The sequence below is a fragment of the Dermacentor variabilis genome, unplaced genomic scaffold (assembly GCF_050947875.1).
Source record: "Dermacentor variabilis isolate Ectoservices unplaced genomic scaffold, ASM5094787v1 scaffold_12, whole genome shotgun sequence".
In the NCBI taxonomy this organism is placed as follows: Eukaryota; Metazoa; Arthropoda; class Arachnida; order Ixodida; family Ixodidae; genus Dermacentor; species Dermacentor variabilis.
In genome coordinates, this window is record NW_027460280.1 from 58325039 (window position 1) to 58346620 (window position 21582).

At 42.7% G+C, this 21582-nt stretch overlaps 1 protein-coding gene across 4 annotated transcripts in view; it reads right to left on the reverse strand.

Annotated features, from left to right (window-relative positions):
* Positions 1-187: 187 nt before the first annotated feature.
* Positions 188-21582, reverse strand: part of Gprk2 (G protein-coupled receptor kinase 2) — a 27830-nt gene continuing 6435 nt past the window's right edge. For 2 of the 4 annotated variants that reach the window (XM_075676580.1, XM_075676579.1), the window contains exons 3-9: positions 19680-19792; positions 8393-8470; positions 8231-8346; positions 1756-2053; positions 999-1676; positions 797-934; positions 188-741 (exon numbers count right to left, since the gene is read on the reverse strand). In XM_075676580.1, coding sequence (XP_075532695.1) covers positions 595-741; positions 797-934; positions 999-1676; positions 1756-2053; positions 8231-8346; positions 8393-8470; positions 19680-19792 — 1568 coding nt within the window. In that variant the 3' untranslated portion in view covers positions 188-594. The remainder of the gene's footprint in view (positions 742-796; positions 935-998; positions 1677-1755; positions 2054-8230; positions 8347-8392; positions 8471-19679; positions 19793-21582) is intronic. The other 2 variants (XM_075676582.1, XM_075676581.1) reach the window with 1 other exon arrangement.

Below are 21582 nucleotides of genomic sequence, written 5' to 3' on the forward strand. Positions count from 1 at the left end.
CAACTAGGTGAGCTCTTTGCACATCAAAGCCATAGCAATACAACCCTGCTGCCTTTCTTAGCACTTGTAAAGACAATTACAGCAGAACTTACTTCCACTTTAGTGCAGAAGCATCACATTCAACAGTTTATCTAATATTCTGCACTTAGGCCACTCGCTAAACAGCAGCAAAGTGAGCCTCACCATGACCAAGAGATGACAATTTATTTGAGGGAGTCACAAAACAGCTAGTTTACCATGGTTGACATATTTACAAAAATGTAAATGGCACAATCACAACTCCACTTAAACACACAGAAGGTAGGGGTTGCGGGCATCTGCCACAGGTTAACTCGCAAACGTTCCTGCAATTACAAACAAAACCAAACTGCCATTTCAGGACAACACACACAAGGTTTGGATGCAAATGGTGCCACATTACTCCACAACAGGAGCGTCAAATAAATTAAGAGTAGTCCGCCAAAACTAGGAATGTCATGACTAGCGTTGCACAAACAATTCACCAAACAAGGGTCCCTGAAAGGTTTGGGCTCAGAGTGCCATTGGGTGCAACAATTATGCCTGGAATACAGGGTCTGCATAGTCTGGGAGTGCTCAGCTGGGCCGGGATCGTGGCTTCCTGCGGAAGGGGAAGCAGCCCCGGCGGTCCTCTGCCGGGGGAAGCTCCCAGCAGAGGTCAGGGGGCCGCGTCTGGCTCGGTCCAAACACATTGAGCTCCTTGAAACACTCCGTCTCGATCATCTGCATGCGCACACCGACAGTAAGCAGCTAATACATTGCTGGGTGCAAAACTCACCTCAGTTTGCCACGGTATGGACACTGAGCCCATGTTGAACTGGCTATAGAAGGAGTCATCGCTGGCATCCAGGTTGACTCCCTTGACAGTGGAGAACTGCTCGATGTCCAGCACATCTTTTGCGTACACGGCATGTGGCTGCAAGGCAAGTGTTTGAGTGTAAGTGGTAACCTATGCTCTCAGTGCACCACACATAACTCACATCGGGCACGAAAGGTGGCTCAAGCATGCCCGCCTCCAGTCTCTTCCAGTTAAGGCTCTTGAAGAAAGGGTGCCGTTTTACCTGGAGGGCACCTGCACGGCCTTCCTGGCAGCCAAGCCGGGTTGGGGGGCTTTTTGCCAGTAGTTGCTGGCAGCAGTCCTTGGCCTCCTCACTGAACTTCGCTGAGTACTTCTCCCGCTCCTCCTTTACTCTGCGCTCAACTTCCTCACGTTTCACTTTCTCCTTGCGTGCGCGGAAGGGGGCTTGGCCCTCAAGCATCTCGTAGAGGAGACAGCCCAAACTGAACCAGTCTGGGCTGTAGGTGTACCGCTCATTGTCGATCACTTCAGGTGCCATGTAGCCCACGGTTCCCACACGACCCCGGACACCCTCCTGCTCATCGGGTATCTCCACTGCAAGGCCAAGGTCTGAGATCCGTACATGGCCATGGTCATCCAGCAGGATGTTTTCTGGCTTGAGGTCACGGTACACTATTCCCTTGGCATGCAGGTGCTCCAGACCTTGCGTCACTTCTGCCGCATAGAAGCGTGCCCGCTGTGGCTCGAACCCAGGCTCCCCACCCATAGAATACATGTGGAACTTGAGATCCCCGCCATTCATGATGGTCAGCACCAGGCACAGTGCATCCTTGGTCTCGTACGCGTAGGCCAGGCTCACCTGCATTTTAAACACAACTTGTATCTTATCGATGCACATGTTGCCTGTGTCCATTTGGCTATCTGTGCCCATCACTTACCACGAAGCGAGAGTTGACCTTTTGTAGGATCTGCTTCTCAATCAGCACCATCGTCTCACCACGCCGCTTTTTGATGCGCTTCTTCTCCAACTTTTTGCAAGCATACATTTTGCCTGTAGCACGCACTTGGCAAGCACACACCTCACCAAAGCCACCTTTGCCTAAGACCCTGTACATGCGGAATGTCTTGGCAGTCACAGGCTGGCTCTCCAGCCACTTCCATTGTAGGTACCGGTCAAAGTACATGCTGCCTTCAAACTCCTTGAAGGGCCCTCCCATAAGGAACTCCTTGACAGCCCTGTGCAGAATTCAGTTTGCAAGGTTAAACAAGAAAGGAAGATGGAATAAAAAAAAATGCACAAGTAAGGGTTGGCTTGCAACGTGTATGCTGCAAGCCAGCCCTTGTTTACATTGCAGTCATCCATTACTACTACACATTTCTGGCTAGCCACAGAACAATGCTATGCGAGCTAATGGATGCAAACAATGAGTTGTCTCCAGTAATAACTGTGGCACATGGGACTGCTAAGTAGCATATCTTTATGCAATTGTGTGCTTCCATGTAATGAAAATGATAAACTATCAAAATAGCTAATGAGCTGTATTACTTGATATGGAATTACGTCTATTTTAGGAACACTAAATATAGCCGCTGTATAATGCAGAACACCGCTTCAAGGGCGCTTGATCACATTGCTGAATTTTTGCAACATGCTTCTACTTCATTAACTGTGGCGATTCCTAGTGGTCTAAAGAAGAAAGGGCCATAAAGGCACAGAACATATCCAGACACTTATAATGAACCTGGGTATTATGCAGCGCTACTTCCCCATCCACTCCAAAGAACAAAAGAAACAACTTATATTTACTAAAGTAACACTATAAACGGTGCAGACATCAATGATTGTCAAGGCAAGTGAAGTTTTGTTTCTCGCGTTTTGGCTAAAGCAGCTTCACATGATGCATCACTTTTTACACATTGATGGCCCACTTCATTGTCTGCATTCTGAAAGTATTCGGGAGCCATCTCCATCTTTCTTTTGTTGTGTATACTAGCGTAGGGCCAGGCTCCAATGCCTGCATAGCCGTGAGTAGTGTTGTGGGCATATCCTTTTTGCCTCGAAGTGAGCACAGGTGTCTGTTCCAGTGTGATGGATGACGGCATGGACTCTCCTCTTCACAACATCTTCTCACATGATCCTCTCCTCTGCATTCCCTTTCATGACAATCCATCCATGACCACAGCATCAAAGCTGTTCAGACTCCACTGAGAAGGCTTCACTTTAATAATGTGACGATTGATATGTGTGTCTGGCTGTACACACGTAACTCAAAGATAGTAGTTTCAAGTTCACTTAAAAGGACACTAAAAGTGAATATTAAGTCAAAGTAAAGTGATAGATTAATGCTCGAAAACATTTAACACCAACATCATCGAGAACAGAGCTTTAGTAAGCCAGAAATTGAGGTAAATGTGCGACATGATCTGAAACTCTACTGGCCAATTCTAGTACAGGCCCAATGACATTATAACACCTTGTTATATTTGTGTCACTAGTACTCGACCACTTAAAAAGATAAAATGATTTAATTGCATGGGAACATTGAAGAAAATGCCACCTATTTCTATTCGATTCTTAGAAAACAGAACTCATAGAAGTTACCCTCGACAAAGAGGGGGGGCGGCTAAAAGGTTTCCTTTCGCTTGACCTGCTGCCGCCCGTGCTATCACGTTTTGGTAGTTTTGATATAGCGTAGTTGCTGAACTGATCTTGCTGGCTCTCGAAGCTCATATTAACTGCAAGCAGCAGAAAATGCAGTGTCCAAGTGACGTCTTGCTCTGTTTCTAGATGCGCATTCGTGTTTTACGCAAAAACCATTGCGCCGGCTTTCATTTACAACTGTAAAGGGCACTGCTGACGCATGCAGAGTCACACTGCCTTGCTCCTCGCGGGTAGCTTGAATTGCCCTAGAGGAATGAATAGAGAGTTTCTCTGGAACCAAGTATTTTCTTGACACGAAATAATAATATTTAATAATAATGATAATAATAAATAAATATTTGCCTGTAGTGTCCTTTTAAAGGGGCTATAAAACACTTTTCTAACTAATCATAGCATAGCCTCACTATTGGAAGGACGCTGCCACATGAATCTCGCGGCGTAACATTTTTTAAAAATCCGTCTCAAACTACAAGTGGAGTTATCGCACCAATACTCTACTTTCTTTTCGCCTCCGTTAGCGTGCTGGAAGCTACACAGCGGAGAAGTCAGGAGGGCAAAGCCTTGCTGAAAAGCTGAGTGTTGCGGTGGCAAAAGGGCTCGTTGTGATACCCCACGGTGACTGCAGTAGACTATGCTATGCAGCACGCTGCTGCTATCTTGGAAGCCACACGCAGCAGACGCAGCTATGTGCGATTGTTGTGTGTAAACCGGCAGCGCAAAGATGAAATGATTTTTGTCTTTTTCAGATCGCAGACATATATATGTTTTTATTTATTTAGCTCAACATTAGCATGATGCGTTACTGAGAATGCTCTCGCAATCATGAAATCAGGCAATGGTGTTGGTAGGACCAGCTGTTTGAGATGACGCTGCATGATGACATTGCAGAAGTGAGAGCAAGCAATTTGTCGTTGTTCTTGGCACGAGATTGTAAATTGCGGTGCATGCAGTGCAATTTACAATCAATGCAATCAATGCAACACTATTTGCTATGCATGTTGTGCAATAAGGTTTGGCTCACATGTTCACAGCAGCGTCTACGACAGATCAGCAACGTTTTCTTACTATGTTCAAAAAGTGTTTAGGGCCCCTTTAAGAGGAAGCTTTAGCTTGGGGGCTCCAATGTAAATACATTAGACTTATGTACATTGGGCTATGGTTAATCCGATTTTTCGGTTAATTTGATTCCACCCAAAGGCCCTGGCCAGAGCCCATGCATTTCTATGAGCCTGAACTTTTGTTATTTCGATCCTAAAATTGACCTTTGCTGGATAATTCGAATTTGACCAGTCAGTACGCACTTGCCTGACACGTATAGTGACATGAAAAGTCACTATACGTCATTTTCGGCTGGCCCTACCAAGATTTTCAAGCAAGAATTGTAGCTCACAATGCCTGATTATAACACTTACCCAACTCTAACACCCACTTTCTTTTTTTGAGGAAAAGTGCACCGAAAATTGCCTGTGAGGTGCAATCAGACACAATACCAAAACCGCCTTCGCGGCGCTTGTTTGCTTTAATGCTTAACACGAATGTACTGCGGTGAAGCTGACTTTAGGAAACCGACAGCCATTGTGCAATACGCATTAGATTCTTGCCCATTTTTCTTGCTAAAACTCGGGAGCGCATTAGGTTTCTACTTTGTGTAAGAGCTTTCATATCATTCCTACATTAATTTTCTGCTTTGGACACATCGAAAGTGAGTGCGCATTTGATTAGGAGGAGTGTTAGGATTGGGAAAATACCGTGAAATGAATCAGCGATCACCTGCCAGATAATTCAATAAATTTTTGTCAGTCCCGTCAGGGTTGAATTAACAGAAGTCTACTGTATATGGGATCAGAGAAATTATTTTCCTTGACAACTACTGCACCAAATTTTATGAGGTTTGCTCAAATTAAAAGTTAAAATCAAGTGGCTGTAGGAAGCAGGCTCTTTTATTTAGGTCATCAATATTTTAAATAAGAACTGTTGAAAATTGCAATATTTCAAGAAAATGAAACCGTTAAGTTTACAACTCTAACTCAGCAACAATATATCATAAATCTATAAACTGCATATAATAGTACATCTATCAGCAGACAAAGTTGATGTATTACACACCCCTCTGAATTATACCACCAATTGGTAAATGGAACTTTTACCAAACCTTTTTTTTTTTTTTACATCTAACAAGTTGACGCAAGCTGTAAATTCATATATCAAATTTGCCCACTTTAAGTTCTTTAACAGATGCAGTTTACAAAACTGCTATCTGTTTTTGGTGCTGAGTTAAAGGTTCTTAAACTTCATGTTCCTATATTTCTTTTTTAACTTTGATTTTCTAGGAATTAATAAAGAAATTCCAGGCCCTAAATCAAAATGTTGCTTCCTACAGTCACTAGAATTTACCTTTCTCTCTGAAATGCAACAAATTTCATTCAAATCGGTCTAGCAGTTGTCTCATTAAAGCGTTTCTTCATTTTACATGTATTTCAATAGGTGGCATTGGAATTCATCCCAAGCTCAAGCTCATGCTTCTTAAAAAACCCCTCACCAGGTCTCACCATTTTGAGCTGAGAAGCGTAGTGCATACAATGCGCGCTAACGATCGGCTCTGCTAAGTATTGCACAGCTATGCGCTGCACAATGAGCTTAAATTTCAAACCAAACCCCATTTGCCCTTCTCCTCGCGGGCGCTGCGCTCCCAGCAAGAGAATCGACGTATATCTCACAAGTAAACTTACGTACATCGCAGTGCTGTGACGTCGTCCATAGTGGCATGCGACCTTTGAGAATTATTCGAGGCAACAGCCGTTATTTGTTTGATCTGTTGCTTCAATAGACAAATTAAAGTTTAGATAAATAATAAAACCTACAAACCGAATGTCAACGTGTCTGTTTTACTTCATACTGTAGCAAGAGAGGTGTACTTCCGTTTTGTCTGCTTGTTCCCATATCGTGCAGTCGCGTGCGAAGAGAGCGAAACTATGTAATTTTCTACCGTATTCCAGCATGCGATCATGCCTGAGATCCGCTTGCGTCTGCCTCAGTGTTCTTGTAGCACTGACTTATACCGCTAGTCAGATGTTCTCGTGCACAGTATGCAGAATTGTCCACTGTGCGAAATGAGACAAATGCAACAGTATGCGTCATGCCATCCTTCGGCTTCCGTATAAGAGGATGCAGGAAAGGAATTTTGTTAACGGAGCCTAGACGGAGCTTCGCAAGCAAAATGTTGATGGTGTTGGTGGCGACGTTTACCTCCTGAAATCATAGGTTTACAGCACTGAAATATTTCTATCTCGGCTATTAATGAACCAATTGGAAAAATTCTTGTGCTAGAGCAGTCCCAGAGGGCACGTAACAACTTCCGGCGTGTACTAACCAAAATTTGCTATGTGGCCTGGTGAGGAGCCCTTTCAGGAGGAAAGGTGCCAGGAGCACCTTTCCAATATGCAAGCAATATGCAATAGACACAATATGCAAGCTGCATAGTCTCAATGTATTCACAGTGCTTAAAGGCTCTGGTTCCAAGCCATCAATGATGTCACTGACAGATGCTTTCACATCACCCAAGCTTAGAAATTGCACAGTTCTGGAACATCAGTGGCACCTGCAGAAATAAAATCATCATAGCAAACAACATGGCACTGTGCCATAATGTGGTGTGCAGACAACCACTACTGTAGTGCAATAGTAGTACAGTAGTGTACTGTAGTACAGTAGGGCAGAAGCTACTGCACCAAAGTTTCCAACTGGTAAGCAACATTTTTCTTCTATACCTTAGATGTTCTATCATTGTTCTGCCTTGTCTGTGCAAGCTTGCTTGCCCTAGTTTTATTCTGTACTCCTGATGCGCTCTTGGTTTTTCACGGCCTCCCACATGCTTTAATGTGTATGTAGCAAGCCACTCATCATGACTTCGTCCCAGATCAGCCGAGTCAGAATCAGAATCAGTTTTATTTTCCTCAAGGAAAAATGGACCCCAGACAAAAAGCTGCTCATTGAGCAGCTTGAAGAGGCCTGGGGCCCTACAGGCAGTGGCAACAGCGGCAAAACAGCAGTGTATGTCGTACACCCGTACAAGAAAGGAAAAAAAAAAAAAAAAAAAAAAAGAAGAAAGCAAGGAACTGATCCCTTGCAAGCTGTGAATGTTTGTAGTACTCGAGGTATGGTGCTGTGACCCTAATGTAATGTAAAACCCCCCTATTCCTCCAGTTCCCAGACACATTCTCCAAGTCATAACATCATTAAAACTTGGTCCCTGTGATTATCACAGCATTTTACCACTTACTATGCTATATTCCTGCAGTTCTGTGAAATGCTTATTGCAGTGGTTGTAATTGTACTACATTTGTTCATAACAGGAGTTGAACTGTGGTGCCATTATAAGCAGGTTCAAGTAAATTTACGAAAGCAAGAAACACTAAAGTAAAAATCCATACATATTTAAACACCCAGTCCTGGTGTGCATCAGTAGGCTTATTATTACAGAGATATATAGAACTTATCTAGTACTTTAGGCCAATGCAAAAATAAAACTGAAGATGTGTGGATATTACCTAGGCAACCTTCCCCAGCATTCCCAAATATCAAGAAGAGTGCAACAATAACACAAGAAGGATACAAATATGTCATAAAAAGATGACATGTTTCCATAAATCCTCGTTCCATCCTGTTTGTGTTGTTATTAACATATGCACTAAAGTTTTACAATGCTAAACCAACCTGTCCAACTGACTTATCATGAACCGTATCTGCCTTACCTTGCACATTCAGCGAACAAATCTTTGGACGCTTCTGCCAGGCCTTGCTTGCACTTCTCCACCAGATCTTCATTGACCACGTCCACAAATTCACTTGACTGCAGGAGAAGTAATAACTTGAGTGACAATTATTAATAAATGTTTTTTTATTTGGGGACTTACCTGTTCACTGAGAAACTTGTTGAATACATCTTGAGCTGCCAAAGCACGGTCTTCATCCAACTGCAATTCATAAGCTTCCTAAAAGAGAAAACAATAATGTTAAAAAAAATCACGATCCTATCTTTCTACTTTTCTAAAGAGAATTTGTAACTTCCAGGGGTTTATTGATTCAGAGTTAATTTTCACTTGGTGTGTGACAGTGCTCGGCACCACGCCTGATCGGAGCAACAAGTATTTCAAATGATGGCTTGAGCTCGTTTCACATGGTGCGATTTTTCTTGCAATTTTGCACTTGCATGAGGCAGGTGTAGCAAATGTGCTGTCAGCCCCTTCAGGCGTGCAATTTTTTTGATGCTCAGAGATGCTGAACTAATAACAACACGAATCATTAGAAACATCACTGTGAGCCACCTGCTTATTTATTCTTTTGATAAAGTAGTGAGTTCAAACACACATAATGAAAAAATTGCAGCCACTGCGGTCGGGGCATGTAGAATGACAATTCAAAGTCTGCCCATGTGGAAATTGCAGCGCAAGGTCACTCCATACGAAACAGACCTTAACCAATCAGCATCCACTGAAAGCGGTATCCCAAAAAGTGCTTGGTCCAGAGTTCATACCAAGGTGTCAATATACCTTGGCTCAGGGCTGATGATAATGACTACAGTTCATGTATTGAAAAAGAAGTTCATTTGCACGTAAACATATTCTTGAAATAGTTCTATGATGATGATGATAATAATAATTTTCAAAAAAGAGAGGAAGGGAAAAAGACAGTAGCAGTTTATATGTTTGCGACCATTCCACACACGACTGGCAAACTCCACTTTATACTACTATAACTCAACTACTACTACTACTGCAAATTTTTTATGTGCAGGTTATCCTCATAATTGTAATTTACAGACGTGCTTTGAATGAACTACACATCTTTGTGAGCACAGAACCATGGCAAGCACTGCAGAGAGGAAGAGTTGAAGATGCATCACTAAGCAGCCAAGCAAGCGACAGTTCCCCAATAACAGAGATGAACTGGTAACGGAAGCCACTTCAAATGATGCTAATCCAGGCTAACGAACAATACAAACTCAAACACGAAACTCGGAAATGAAGACTGCTTCAAAATATCCATCAAACTGTACTTTATCACTTAAGATAACTCAACACGGTCTGCACTTGCTCTCAAAAGTTGAAATGAACGCTTTTTGTAAATGTTGGACCACCTTTCCTTCAAGACCACCTTCCCTCCTCCTGGAGAGAGAAGAAAACACACCAGGGTGCTTGCACGGAGCTGATTTACTGTGGCTTGCCAGAACCATACTCTTATTTCACCACCAAGAACTGTTGGCCTGAATGGACTGTGTTCCTGTATTTCTTTCGAACACATTTTTTCTTGTTACTATGGTGATGGCAATCTCAAGATGTAGTTTATGCGCTGCACTTATACCTTGTACAGCAGACACTCACTGCAGTGCACTCCTTGTTACACATACCACACTACAGAGAGATCAGCACTGCTTCACTAGCGTCCTTGAGGAATAAATGAGAGCACAGCACAATAGCAAACTACAGTGTGAAAGGTATACGAAAGCACCAGGCATGTTTCCTTCTCCCTTCAGAAACAGACCTTGCTGTATCTGAGGTGCAGAAGTTAATGTGAGGTAGAAGTGCACTAATCAGGGGTTGGACTGCCCAAGGTAATTTTGTAGAAATTTTTGGAGCAAGTAAAATTGCATTTTAGAGCACTTTGGAGCAGACAAAATTGCATTTTGGAGCAGCATGGAGCAGATAAATTTTAATTTTGAAGCAGTATGGAACAGGCCAATGTTAATTTTGGTGGAGTTATGGAATATGGCAGTGCACTTCGAAACCACGACTTAACAGAATAAACCGACATGAGCTCTGTACTGCGACTGTTTTATAAGCAATGTCTTAAGCTGAATTTTGAAGCAGACTATGTTTGTGAATCTGAAACCATCAATTGCTTGCAAATTTTAGTAATATAACCTGTAGGTTTTTAATTGGTGATAGCAACCACAAGAAATTCAGAGCCATTCCACACTGTGAAGGTGGATAAGCAGTGGAGCTGTATATATGGTGATAAATATGTTCATAATAAATATGTTGATTGAAAATAAGACGCATACCTCTATGAATTTTGTTTTTCTCACGATTTTATGTTTTGTTTTATTAAACTGCATACTCAATGCTTTCTTTATTTTTGACCTTCTATTATTTGCTTTTTTAGATTTATTATTTGCTCACCAAGGTGACTATTGCTTTATGTTCGCTATGTTATATGGCCAGTGGCTTTGTGGCGACAGTGGAAAGGTTCTTGGCCCAATGTGAGGTCTATACACAACCGATGATGCGTCTTGGGCACACTGATGTTTGTGTAACGTTGAATGCCGAACATTTCTAAGAGAAATGCCACGAACCCCTTTCCGTCTGGACAAGACACGTCTATGTTGAAATCACCCACAATTACAATGGAAGTGGAGTCGGTAGGGGTGATCCAACAAAAGGTGCATACGCTTGGCGGTTGCGGCACGACCTTCGTCCGTATTACATGACGCCCGCTGTCGCCACGCACTTTCCTGATTCTGTTCGCAACGGTGTTCTTCGCAGGCACGCTGTTCTTCCGCAGTCCTCACCTCACGCGGCCTACCCATTGCACGGGTGGAAGCGAAATGAGATAAAGTTACGTGGTTTGCCTATAGAGACATTGACATCAAACTGCAATCCATACTAAACAGTGCCTACTACGGCTTTAGTTATTTATTACTATATATGTTTTTACCATTATATGTCTTGACACTTCTCGCGATTAAATGCAGCTGCGGCATACCTGGTGATACGCTTTTGCTTTATGCATTAGTTCTTCTAGCTTTGGGGTGGCTGCCATCTTTTTTTCAAACGCACACAAACCACCAGAACCTAGCACATAACAGCTCCGCTGTAAAACATGCATTCTGCAATAGTGAGTAGAAAATTTCTGAATGTAGCCCCAGACATTCTTTATGAATACATTTTTCTTTAATGTCTCGACAGTGTAGGCGAAGTGCCTGGAAATGTGCTTCACCAACAGACCGTAAGGAGAAACCAGAATTATGAACTACTGTGGTTTATTATTGTGATAGCAATTATATGGACACTGCATGCACCTGTGCGCCGGCATCATTGGCGTTGTGACCAGTGGCTACGTCATCAAGAATATTTTGATATGCATGCGCAAGCCTGGTCTGCCTGTGTATAAACACACATGCTTCTCGCAATAAACCACTCTTTCGTTTCCTGCTGCTCGGCTGTCTACATGGTGTCAGAAGTGGGGTCGGCGGTTCGTTTTGCTACCGCCGCCAGTCGGTAATGAATGATTCCACGGACCGACTACAAACGCCCATTGCAAGAATGGCGTCGACTCTGCTACAGCCGCCAAGGCCACTCGATATGACTGAAGACTACTTGCTAGGGCAGCCAGAGGTGATCATCGAATCTGATCATCGCCCCCTAGAGTCAATACTTAAGAAACAGCTGTGCGAGTGCCCGTTACGCTTGCAGCGTATGAGACTCACTCTTCAGAGGTTCCCTATAAGAGTGACCTACAAGCCAGGAAAAGAACTGTTCCTAGTGGATGCGCTGTCACGCTTTTCGAACAAGATGGAGCTGAAGGAAGAATCGATGGATTTTCAAGTACATGCTCTTTCTTCGCTTCCAGTCTCCAATCGGCAACTGCAGGGAATCCGTGAAGATCTACTGAAAGATGCAACAATGACTGAATTGTGTAGCTACACAAGCAACGAATGGCCCGAGAGCAAGCAACAGGTATCCGAGGCCGTGCGCGCGTACTGGGATTACCGCGACGAACTACATGTCGAAGACGGTCTCCTCCTAAGAAGCAACAAACTCGTCATTCCCCCCACAAAACGACAAGAGGTACTTCATCTGCTCCACGCGGCACACGGGGGTGAAGAAAAAATGAAGGCAAGAGCCAAAGAAGTAATGTACTGGCCTGGCATGTCGGCGGATATTGCAGCTCTCGTGAAGACGTGCCTACTTTGTCAAAGGTACAAGAACAGGAACGCCAGGTTACCCATGCTTAGTCACGACATACCTACTCTGCCATGGCAAGTAGTCGGAGTCGACCTTTTCTACCACGAGCGATGAGTACCTTGTTATGGTAGATTTCTATTCTTTTTTTTTTTTTCGAGATTAAGCAGATGCGTCGAACAACAGCAGAAGCAGTGACAAACATGTGCATGCAGATTTTCGTCACTCATGGCATCCCAGCAAAATTATGCAGTGATAATGGCCCCCCGTTCAATAGTGCGTGCTTCCGCGTTTTTTCCACACAGTTGGGCATTGTTCACGAGACTTCCAGTCTGCATTACCCTGTGGTAATGGCATGGCTGAAAGGGCCGTCCAAGAAGCAAAGAAACTGCTCAAGAAGTGCCGGTATGGAACGCTGGAGTTCTACAGTGCCTTGCTAGAATGGAGGAACATGCCAAGGGACAACCGCCTGAAGTCGCCCGCACGACTCATGGGACGTCAGACGAGGATTAAATTGCCAGTACTTGACTGCCACCTCGAACCACAAACCGTGCCAACCGAAATTGTCCAAAAGCGACTCGTCGAAATAATGCGCAAACAACGCATATTCTACAACAGAACAACGCGAGGTCTACCGGATATTCACAGGGGCTCCACCGTGACTGTTTATGATACGACACACAGGACATGGGCACCAGCAGTTGTCATAGGCCCGGCAAGTACACCGCGCTCTTATGTCATTGCGACAGAGAAGGGGCAGCATCTAAGACGCACAAGGGAGCACCTGAGATCAACAGAAGGACAAGCTTTCCCACAGAAAAACGAGTGTACAATAGCGACCCCTCAGTCCTCCCTTCAGCCGAGCAACACTGAGCAACAAGCACCTCAAGAGGCGCTCCGTAGAAGCACACGACAGCGTAGAGAGCTGCAAAGGTATCCTCTCCCAGAACACCACACATAGACAGTTCAGTGAAAGCTGTGCAAATTGACTTATTAGTTGGTTGTGCAATCTTTCGTACAATCTCGTTATTTTTTCTTTTTTTTTTTCTCAAAGGAAGGAAGATGTGACCAGTGACTACGTCATCAAGAATATTTTGATACGCATGCCCAAGCCTGGTCTGCCAGTGTATAAACACATATGCTTCTCGCAATAAACTGCTCTTTCGTTTCCTGCTGCGCGGCTGTCGACAGGCGTTGCTTTCATGTTCCGTATAAAGTCCAAGAGTGATACAGTGATACCTTCGTGGCCGTGCACCGTATGCTGCATGTGCGAGTAAAAGCTTGCAAGGGAGAGCCGACGATAGCGACTCAATATTGCGCGCGCAAGGGAGGAAAGCAGGGAGAAATTGTGCCGTCTTCTGTCACGTGCAAGGCACTGAGGAGGAGGGGAGGGGGGAATGTTCTAATCCAACGGCTACTGCGTATGGCATGGCCACGCAGGCACTAACTTGAAAGCGATCTGTGATGGGGACATAGAGTGTCAAGTATTGATACCGTCATTTACGATGTGTTTTCCCTGCTTAGTTCGCGTTGAAGCCAATGGCAGCACGAAAGTCTATTTGCCCACTGCTACCGCTACTGCGCTTCCACACTCTAGCGTTTTGACAGCAAGTCTGGGTGGTAATCGAGTGAGATGTGTTCAGGTTTGCGTGTGTGCACGACACAGCATGCTTGTTAATTTAGTAAGTGAATGATTACAGGCTTACACGACAAATAAAACTACTATCCTTACTTCATATTAATGTCTGCTAATTTGCTATTGCAATTGATGCTCCGTGTTTTCGGCGAAACTATGACTGTTTTTTAGACATTTTTACATAGTGGACCAGGGTATATCAGTTATTCCAGAAAGTTATACAGTAGAACAGGTAGGAATAGTTTTACGTTATGCTGTGTAATGTAAAACTGTTCCAATTTGCTTTTATTCCAAATCCGCCATGAGCCCTTCATGACAGATCAGAGTGGCTCAGGCCTCACCCATATGGGCATCAAAATAGATTGGAATAGTTTTGTTATACCAGCCCAGGGGACAGAGATGCCAGCCCGCTGAACCTGCCTACCGAATATCGAGTTTGTTCGCAGTGCCCTCAGCCTACTTCTCGTTGTGTTGTGCATCAGCTAGGAGCACTGCGCTGCTTGGCCCGCTAAACCATATTCTAATACACTGTAAATCCTGGCCGTTCCTACAGCAGCGACGACAGCCGGGAGTGGCGGCACGCGCGCCGGCCCCTTGCCGAAAGCGCCGAAAAGTCCAATGTTACAAGCGCGAAAATTACAAGAAACTGTTTGGGAGGCACTGTCGCGTGGAATGTGAACTGCACTTTTCTCGGAAAAACAATCCGCTCGCTGTTCGCGGCCACCATAGGAGCACACATGCCAAAGTCGTTTTGGTGCATTGTGGCGTAATGTCTGTCAATTTTCCGTTTGGCGCAGAAATTTGAGTTTTTATCAAAATGGTGCAATTGGTGCGGGAGTCCCACTCCTGACTAATGCTTTGAAGTAATTGTCTATGCTCATGTAACCAAACAATATTACTGGTTAACCCCCCTGCCCTTTTTGCATATTCTCTATCTGTATGTTTATTGCATTTGTATTTTTACTTTTTTTACAGGTAAGCAAAGTGTGCACCTACATATTCCACTAAACATAAAGAGCATTGCAACAGCATGCATTCTCAATGTTATACAAGAAACCAATGAGGTAGTGCACTAGCCTGAGTGACATCATTTACCCATTCTACGCAGAATAAATGGAGGAGGTACAAAATGCAGAGCAATAAAGCTTTGACCAGAAGGGATATGAATTCTTAAAATCCGTTTACAAATTGCAGTGTTTATGCAGGGCCATAAAGTTGACCCCTAATGTTCACGGTGACGTTCCCTACCAGACACCCTAACGCATTCGTGTAGAACCTTCAAAATCATTTCATGCTCCCTTTAAAAGTTTCAGGAGAATGTTTCTGCAAGCCAAATTACCGTCAAAGTGACGCCACTTTATAACTTTATATTGAATAAATTCATGCAGTGGTAACTGAATGCCATTACAGCAGGGCCTGCTTACACTGAACCTGGATATCTTGAAGTTGTCTGTACCAAACCGTGGAAATATGCAGGGACATCTGAACAGCAATCTTTAAGACCAATCAAATATGAAATGAATAATGCCAGACGTGAATAGAATGGAATAACGAATATTTTTCTAATACTTTGTGTATGATGTACAGCCTTGTCACCAATAATTCTCCCATCCTAGTATTCACAACAATGGAAACTTCCTATCACTACACTGCGCATTATGAAGAACGCTTTAGTAAAACCACAATGGGCGGCGTTAAAAACAACTTTGCATACTGGGGGGTTTTTTGGAGCATACCTGGACATGCATTAACATATAATGTTTATAAAGGTAACGCTGTGGTGCGGGCCAAATATCTCCGTACACTTTCGCGACCAAACCAGACAAGCGCATCGTTTGTGGCGATAACAAAGTGGGAAAAACGCCTGTTGTATAGTTCGAATTGTTGCGGCAGATGGGGCCACTGTTGTATAAAGTATGTTGCAATGAAATGAGAAGGCATCTATAAACAGTACCGAAATAATACCCACTGCCGAATGCCGTCTAAACAACATTTTACTGTGAGTCATCAGGTTTAGCCGGAAAAGACTGGCTGTCTGAGCAACGCGGCTTGCTCTAATACGTTATGTCCACTACGGATGGGATGAATATTGTCGCATTCTTGTTTTAATTTAATGGTTGATCATGTACAGTCAACAATGTAAGTATGTAAAAAGTATTTGAAATATATTCGAGTTTTCGAGCGACTATTCAGTTTAATGACCTAAACAAAGAGTGACTATTCCATTCATTAGTCAAAAGTTTTTAATATTTGCACACTCCTAGAATTATCTCTTTGAGAACCCCATGTAAATCAAGCACAGGGGAGTTCCGCACCTATATGCAACTGCATCCACAGGCACATTGTTTATTACAGTGTTTTCTTTAGTGCTACCAAAATTTTAAAAGCTGAATGTAGTAAATAGCACAATTCTAACCGTTAATCTGAATTATTTGATGTGGCGGCCATTACTTCAAGAAATCAAAATGTTCAGTTCAATAATTGATATAACTATGCTAATGAACTTTTCAATTAATAACTTTTCGGCATATATTTCAGTCTACAAGTTATAGTGGGTGAGTTCGCAAGGTGATGTATCCATTTGGAACGAGTTCTCAGGACTGCCCCTGCTTCAAGGTATTCATTTTCAAAGTGTGCCACAAAATGCATTGGTGTTCCAGTTATTTTTGTGTTTCAATGCATAAAACTGCGTTTTCTTAAATGAGCCAGTGCATATCGTGGGACACTTTGAAAATTGTTATCTCAAAGCTGGTGCACTCCTGAGAGCTCGTTTAAAATGAGTATGCCTTGCAAACTCACTCGCTACAATTCAGATTGAAATATGTGCCAAAAAGTAATTAATTTAAAATTTAATTAGTGTGATAATGTTAATTATTTAATTAAGCATTTTGATTTCTCATAGATATAATGGCCCCCTCGTTGAGTAACTTAGATTAACGGTTAGGATTGTACTATCTGCCACAGACAATTTCTTAAATTTTCGCACAGGTAAAAAAGACACCCTATATATCAAAAAGCATGAAGTGCTATGCACTACAAGATGTGTTTCCTTAAGCACTTGCAATGTGCAGGGATCTCCACGAGAGGCCTCCTACAGGAAGGTTTATTTGGTTGCTTAGACCTGGCTGTAGGCCACCGACTAGTGATCGAGCACTGTTCTCATCTATGGCGTGACCACAATTACTAGTCAGCGACAGATCAAGAACACAGCAGCAAGTCCCTCAAATGGAACGTGTATATATGCACCAGTGAATCATCTTAGCTATAGTTCCCTCTCTTTTTTCATCCTTTGTACCACCGTCCCTCCACCTTCACTTTCTTCAGATGCTCTTTGTGCAGCAGGTGCAAGTGACTAAAGGGATCAATTGGTCCATTCAGCCCTTCCTGGTACGTCTCCAGAGCGGCACACCCACATATGAAGGGGGAAGGAGATTTTGGTGGGGAGGTACTGTGTGCACAAAGTCAGTGAAATCTTCCTCCTCATACCCCTTTCAAACGAGCTGATTGTGCTGTAAGTTGTCTTTTGCATCCCCACACTTGGCGACTTTGGCTCTTTGGGCATGTGATGCATGATCCTGGCATGCTCATTGATGCTCAAAAGCTAGTACTCCTCCTCTACGTGCCAGTGGCATTTCTAAGGAAACTATTTCCTGAAATGCAGAGAGATAAATGGCAGGTGCATTGTGCTTATTTCGGAGGAGCCTCTCCTGCGTTCTTGACTAATTGCTGACTATAGTTGCAATATCCTTACAAAGGGAAGTGACCTCATGCCTAGGGTGCTTTCTCTCCATTTAGATGCTTTCCTTATTTAGCCTGACAATAGCATGTACTTTGGATGACATTACAGGTGCACACAGTAATTGTAACAATCAAAACTTCACAGTTTGATGCTTTCCTTATCTAGCAGTGCTCAAAGATTCAGCTGCTAGCCTGTAAGCATTTGTGCCACCGCATATGACTGTATGCAATGAGTGTAGTGCACAATATGTAGAGGAATAAGTCCATGGGATACATACTTGGCATATCCCACTGTCATGCATTAGCTTGTCCTGTACTGCTCCAAGTATGTCACACCAGAAAGGGCATGCCTCACAGTAGCATGCACGCTGGATGACATTACAGGTGCACACAGTAATTGCAACAATCAAAACTTCAGTTTGACACACCTCACAGGAAGTTGTCATAGATAAATGGAGGCGCATACTGAATTATGCGCATATCAAACTATCTTGCAATACTCTTGAAATTCAATACTACATCCAGGCTTGATTGCATTTACTAGAGGTATTTGAATATATTCCCAATTTCAAATACAAACAGTCTTATTCTAGCAATTTGATTTGTATTAAGATGGAACTATAAGCTTAGTATGACTACTAGATTTTGCACAAGGCACACACCCATGTAAATTATGGCTATTTACTGACAACTTCTAAGACTGCTCTTAGCTGTTACACAAACTAATACAGAAATATATACTTATTTCTACAACCTCTGTACAGAAAGAAGACAAATTTCTTGCAGCAGGCAGTATTGCAGTTACACAAAGAGGCAGCTGCTACAAGCAAGCATGCGGAGGAGTGAATTTCTTGCACAAGAGCTTGTGATGACCAATGATACCACACCTTTATTTCAGGCTGCATGCAGAGTTAAAGGAAAGCCCACCAATTCTGCATCATCAATGTGTCTTGTGTCACAGAATTCTACAATGCCATTATTTAGTCCATTTAAGAGCATTTTCAATTATGCATTTAAACCTACCAATCTTTATAGTTGCATAAGGCAATGTGAAATTACCATGTCCTATTATAGTCATTGTTGTATTTACATAAACTGTAGTTACACTTCACCTGTCCTATTTGATGTGCTGTGCCAGTTGAAAGTCTACACCTGATTTCTCTCCTAGAAATTGTATTACATGCTTTAAAGAGGTATGTACCTATGCTTATTCTTTACTTCCATCCCCTGACATGCTGTACAGTTGTGAAAATTACATTCATTCCTTCTTTTGCTTCTGTGCCTACTTATTTAAGTAGGGAAGTATTTGGTACCTAGAGTGATTTTTTTTACTGATACTCATATGCAATTCAAATGAAAGATTTTAACAGCTCATCATCCCAGCATTTAGCCATCTAACAAAGAAACATTATTACACATGTTTAGCTGATACTGTCCATTATTGCATTATCACCCATATTCTCAATGCCTTCTCAAGGGCAACATTCCCTACAACCTGGCAAGCATTGACCTCAATGAAACTTCTTGTATAAGGCCTGCATTACACACATTATAATGTAAATCCACACATCATCACACAATGTGCCAGCACAGTCCTAAAGTAATATAAAAACACAATGAAGGGCTTGATGCACACATTAACTCTCTTGCACCTTACTTGCTCTTAAAGCAATAACAGCAACAGATTTAACATACTTATGTGCACATATGTGTTGCTACGAAAAAAAAAGAAGAAAAGAAGCCTGCAGGAGAAGGAGCACTTACATAACATCTACAAAAAGTAATAAATTTTTACATTAACACATTATTCACACAAAACATGGACTTTTAACCCAGCATTTGCAAACTCCTTTGTAGAAATCTTACCACAGCATCTAGGAAGCTGTTGCATTTGCAGTAATGGGGTTTCGTCTGGCAGTATTGCCGAAAGAGAAGTCTGCCAATTGGCTGCTGCTCCACAATGTACCCGTAGGAGATGTCTGCAAGCAGAAAGCAGCACAAACCACAATGACATGCAGCTACATTTCAATAACTCTACAAAGAACACCAGCACGGAAAAGGCAGCTCCTGCGAGAAGTTTGTGTACAAAGGGTCAACCTGTCTCCAGACAACAGAACATAAGTGGAATGGACCTGCTGTACTATTGCTGTACTGTAGTGAGCAAAAGTCTAGACACTGGGCGGGGCAACCTAAGTGCATCGTAGTGCTCTTCAACAGTGGCATGCCTGCATTTGAGATTTGTGTACTGCACACACACAGAAACAACAAGAAACGCACAAGGAGCCGCTTCGGCAATCACTGTACACAAGTTGCTCGATGCTATTGAAGAATGGCAAAACCTCGAGTCTCGGCGATTTTTCTTTCTTACCATTTCTTTTGTTATTTTTATCTCTCTGCTCCCCAGAAGATCCTTTTCCCATTGTAATTTAATGTGTGTTTCCGGGTGCATGATGTTTGGAATGACTGTTAAAATTCTGGGGTTTTACGTGCCAAAACCACAACCTGATTATGAGGTACACTGTAGTGGGGGCTCCGGATTAATTTTGACCACCTGGGGTTACACGGGTGTTTTTGCATTTCGCCCCCATCAATTTGTGGCCGCTGTGGTCGCGATTCGATCCCACAACCTCGTGCTCAGCAGCGTCACACCAAAGCCACTCGGCAACCATGGCAGGTAACTATCATAAGTTACTGGATTATCCACAAGTATCCGAATTTGCATGCAACATGCTCCATTGCTGACTGGGCACATACCCTTCGGTTGCCAGTTATTTCTATCTAAATTTAGTTTCACAATATTTCTTCATCTTCAATATCATGAAAAGCATACAATTGCAGATTGGAATGAGAATTTTCAATTCTTCGGTGAGTTTTGTCAGGCTCACCGAATGTGGACTCCATGCAAGAACTCTCTACAGGAATGTCAGATATGAGAATATCAACTATTACATGCCTAGCATACTTGGCAAGCATCTATCCAACCACTTGAATAGTATGCCCGGTGCAATATCTACATGAACCATACTGACAACAGCAGCAAACATCCAGCCATATACCTTCGAAAGGATTTGGCTAGAACAATTTGGACATATTATTAAACCTTGCAGTACAGTTTTAAGAAGATTTCAAGATGTTTTAAATACCATCATTTTCACTAATGCTTTTGCCTTGGATGCACTACCTTGCGCACACAATTGTGCACACAGTGCGTGAAGGGGATATATCATTGAGGTTATTTTGATGGAATGTAAAAAAAGAAGTAAATCTATTGTTCTGCATGCCAGCAAAGGTTTAGTAAAAATGCATAAAGAAAACTGCTTGCAACATGTCCACAGCATCTTCTGAAGCAGTACATTTTGATCTCACTGCTGTCCCTCAATTTCATCTATTTAAGTCTCCCAATGTAAGCAGTTGTCAGAATACCGATATAGTTATTTATTGCAGAGTTACAAAGTTGTAAATGTGATGCTTAATTAAAAAAGAATGCTTTCAGATTTTTGGCAATAAAGTTTTTGAAAATTTATGGCGTTGATTAATTACCTGCTTTTAACGGTTGGTGGATTTTTATTTCTTTTTTTTGCTTCCCGATGCAACAAACCTAACCTAAATTCTGTAAGTGCCCTATATCTGAGTTCACATGCATTTACATAGAGAATCCTATGGTAAAGATTACTCTTAACTACTTGCCACCGAAGAGGCAACGTGGCAACCTGCATGTACATAGTGTAATAAACACAGAAAATTATTATCAGGAATGTTAATACATATA